Raw genomic sequence first — 3,173 nt, 5'->3', positions numbered from 1 at the left:
CCATTGCCCACAATTCACCATGAGTTGAGTTGAGTTGAATTATTATTATTATTATTATTATTATTATTTATAGTAGTTTTTATTTTTTTAACGTTTAAGATATTTTTGATATTTTTATTAATTTATATCTTTTTATATTTTAAGTAGTTTTAGAAATTTTAAAAGTCTAGTATTAGTAGGGGGGAACACTCACAATACTCATAAATTGACAATGCAAGACTAAGATCAAAAGATTGAGAGATGAAACGAAGATGAAACATAATTTCTTTTCTTTCCTCTGGCTATACTCAAATTTTGTCCCAAAGACGACTAGATTTTGTTGATAGTTTCAATGCCCAAAAAAGACGAAGAGGTATTTTACGGTGACGGAATGAGGGAATATTGAGAGGGCGATCAATCTTCCCCTCGTTTTCGATCTCGCTTCGCCTCCTGCCCTCTTTAAGAACCAAAAAACCACCGACCCCTACGCGGCGCCCTCCTTCGGCCGAAATTGACGGCCCTCGTCGGCCCCTGGCGTTCGCCCCTCCGCCGCTGGTCCCCGGATCGTCGACGGTGTCGCCCACGATCTCCGCCAGCATCCGCTGCAATCTTCCAAACAATCTGGCTTCTCGGATTTAACACCCTCCATCATCGCAAGCATTTCTGGCATGAAATTGGCGAATCCCTGATCATCGCCGTCATGGGGGTCGTAGAGCCCGGCGTCGTAGATGGCGCACTTGCTCTTGTCAGAGAGCACAGAGTAAGCTTCAATGCTTCTGTATCTTCAAAAAAAGCTAGACGTCCGCGAACCCTTCCTCTGGGATCGGGATCCCCAAGTCGAAGCCTAACCTTCTCGGCGACCTCGTTGGATCCGCCCTCGGCCAGGGCCGTGGCATGTCTGCAAATGTTCCTTTTAAGTCAGCTCCGCCGAAGAACGCCTTCAGAGTGGGTAAATCGCCTGATTCACTCCCTAGACTGACTGCTACCACCACATTTGCCTCGTCTATGGCTAGCAGTACTCCGACAAGGCCCGACGACTGGAGATATGCCGACAAGGTTGGAAACTACTCTTTTTTCAATCAGCCCGCTTCCAAGATTGGGGCTCCGATGAGTATTAGTGGGCAGCCAATGAAATCAATGGGGGGAATACCGGTGGCGAATGCTAAACAAAATCCTTTTAGTTCATTGGATGGCTTTGGAACAAAGTCCTCTGGGAAACCACTACCTCCATGGGCGAATTCATCATACACGAGCAGCGACAGTACAGGTGCTGGAGCAAGTGCCGCAGACTTCCCTTTTGGTGCGTTTCAGAATGCCAATCCAACAAACACAGTTGGCAGTGGAAATAGCAGTGGTTGTAGTTTTTCATCTCCTCCACAACCACCACCACCACCACCACCACCGATGCAGAAATCCCCTAAAGATTGCATGAATCCGGCAATGGATACTAGAAAGCGTTAATTGACATATTCTTTAAGAAGCAAATTTACCGAGTATTTTGTAGCTGATATTCAGGACGAAAATGATCTGACTCTTTTTGTTAGGTGATACATGGCCGAGATGGATCCTGATAGTGGATTTTCTAATAGGATTGTTCAATTTTACAAAGCTACCAAACGAGAATCTGAGGAGAGGTTGCAAGATGAGACTAATCAGAAGCCACAATTCAGTTTGAAGTATCTTGCACGTGCTCTGGAAAATTTTAAAACAACAGCGAAAACCTTTGGCGCCCAGAAAGATCTTTATGAAGGATTTTGCAAGTTCTTTCTTACTCTGTTGGATCGTCCCGGTGCGAATGTAATGCATAGCATGATAGTTTCTTATATCCCAGGTGGAAGTTTACCCAAAGATGATCCTTTTGGTGCCTATTTCTACAGCTCAGTTGGGTTTCTGGATATTGCACGAGAGCTGGTCGACAGAATACGCCAAAGGAATTCGACAGATCCTCCTGGTCTGAACCATCTGGGTGACATGCGTGCTGCGGTACCAGGACAGGAAGGCAGTGATCGGATGATTAAAGTATGGAGTTTTGATGGAATCTCTGAGGATGATGATATGGAGATTGCACTAAAATCAAAAGCTGTCATTGCTGCACATGACAAAGATATCAATTCTCTTGCCATCTCACCAAATGACACCTCAGTTTGTAGTGGTTCTGAGGATCACGCTGCTTGTATATGGAGGCATCTTGGCCAAACTTTTGTTGCTGCACTCAAAGGGCATAAGAGGGGAATTTGGTCAATGAAGTTCTCTCCTGGAGATCAATGTGTGCTGACTTCTTCTGGTGATAGAACAATTAAGATTTGGGCATTGGCTGTTGGGAAGAAGACAGAGAAGCTTGCAACTGAAGGCACTGATGCTGTCATAAATTCTTGGCATGACTGCACCGCTGTAGATAAGCAGGAAGCAATTTTGAGAGGCCAAGAATTGGAAAATGCTTGAGAAAGATTCTGAAGATTCAATACAGATAGCTCTTAGTGGTTTCAGGAAGGAAGAAATACGTGTTTTTCTTGAATTTGGATGGGACTGGAATAGAAAGCCCAACTTTGCCATGCGGCACCAGCTGTGCTTATCGATTTTTTTAAAAATCTTTCCTCCAACTGAGATTATGGAAGTCAAAGGTGTTAGCGAACTTCTTGAGGGTTTCATACCTTATTACCAAAGACATTTTAGCAAGATTTACTAGGACCTCCAACGTCTAGCAGCTGTTGATAGATTTTGTGGATTTTATACTAGATGATCTTCCGGCTATCATCTGACACGCTCTAAACTCGAGAATAAGTCTTTTTAACACAAGGTGACTGATGTAGAAGGATCCGTAGATTGTTATTATTATTTTTGATAATTTTTTTACTTTTTTTTTAGTATTTAAGATATCTTTGATAATTTTATTTTTTATATTTTGAGTCAATTTAAGAATTTTAGTATAGTCAGTTTGTTAATATTTTTTCTTTTCATTTAGAATTTCACTCTTTTATTTATATGATAAGAATTGATATCTATATATTGAGATTTCTTTTCTTTTTGTCTTAAGGTACCGAGTATATATAACCACATGTTGAATTGTATGATGATTAATCCTTTATTATTGAATAATAATTTTTTTTTATAGAAAAATCGACAGGACAACGGTTATCTCTTCTTGTCTTCTCCTCAATTCCCCTTTTCTCGTTAGGTCACAGGATAATCGTTAT

At 41.5% G+C, this 3,173-nt stretch overlaps 1 protein-coding gene across 1 annotated transcript; it reads left to right on the top strand.

Moving 5' to 3' along the window:
- Positions 1 to 679: 679 nt before the first annotated feature.
- Positions 680 to 1,440, top strand: LOC122048193 (protein transport protein sec31-like). Its single transcript, XM_042609787.1, has 2 exons — positions 680 to 724; positions 778 to 1,440. The coding sequence occupies exons 1-2, from the start codon at positions 680 to 682 to the stop codon at positions 1,438 to 1,440; spliced, it is 708 nt and encodes a 235-aa protein (XP_042465721.1).
- The last annotated feature ends 1,733 nt before the right edge of the window (positions 1,441 to 3,173 follow it).

The sequence above is a fragment of the Zingiber officinale genome, chromosome 2B, assembly GCF_018446385.1.
Source record: "Zingiber officinale cultivar Zhangliang chromosome 2B, Zo_v1.1, whole genome shotgun sequence".
Lineage (NCBI taxonomy): Eukaryota > Viridiplantae > Streptophyta > Magnoliopsida > Zingiberales > Zingiberaceae > Zingiber > Zingiber officinale.
This window is presented reverse-complemented; position numbering and strand designations above follow the sequence as displayed.

Coding starts and splice junctions, on each gene's coding strand:
- LOC122048193 (XM_042609787.1), top strand. CDS start 680: ATGGGGGTCGTAGAGCCCGGCGTCGTAGATGGCGCACTTGCTCTT. Junction 725..777: donor TAGATGGCGCACTTGCTCTT/GTCAGAGAGCAC, acceptor AAAAAAAGCTAG/ACGTCCGCGAACCCTTCCTC.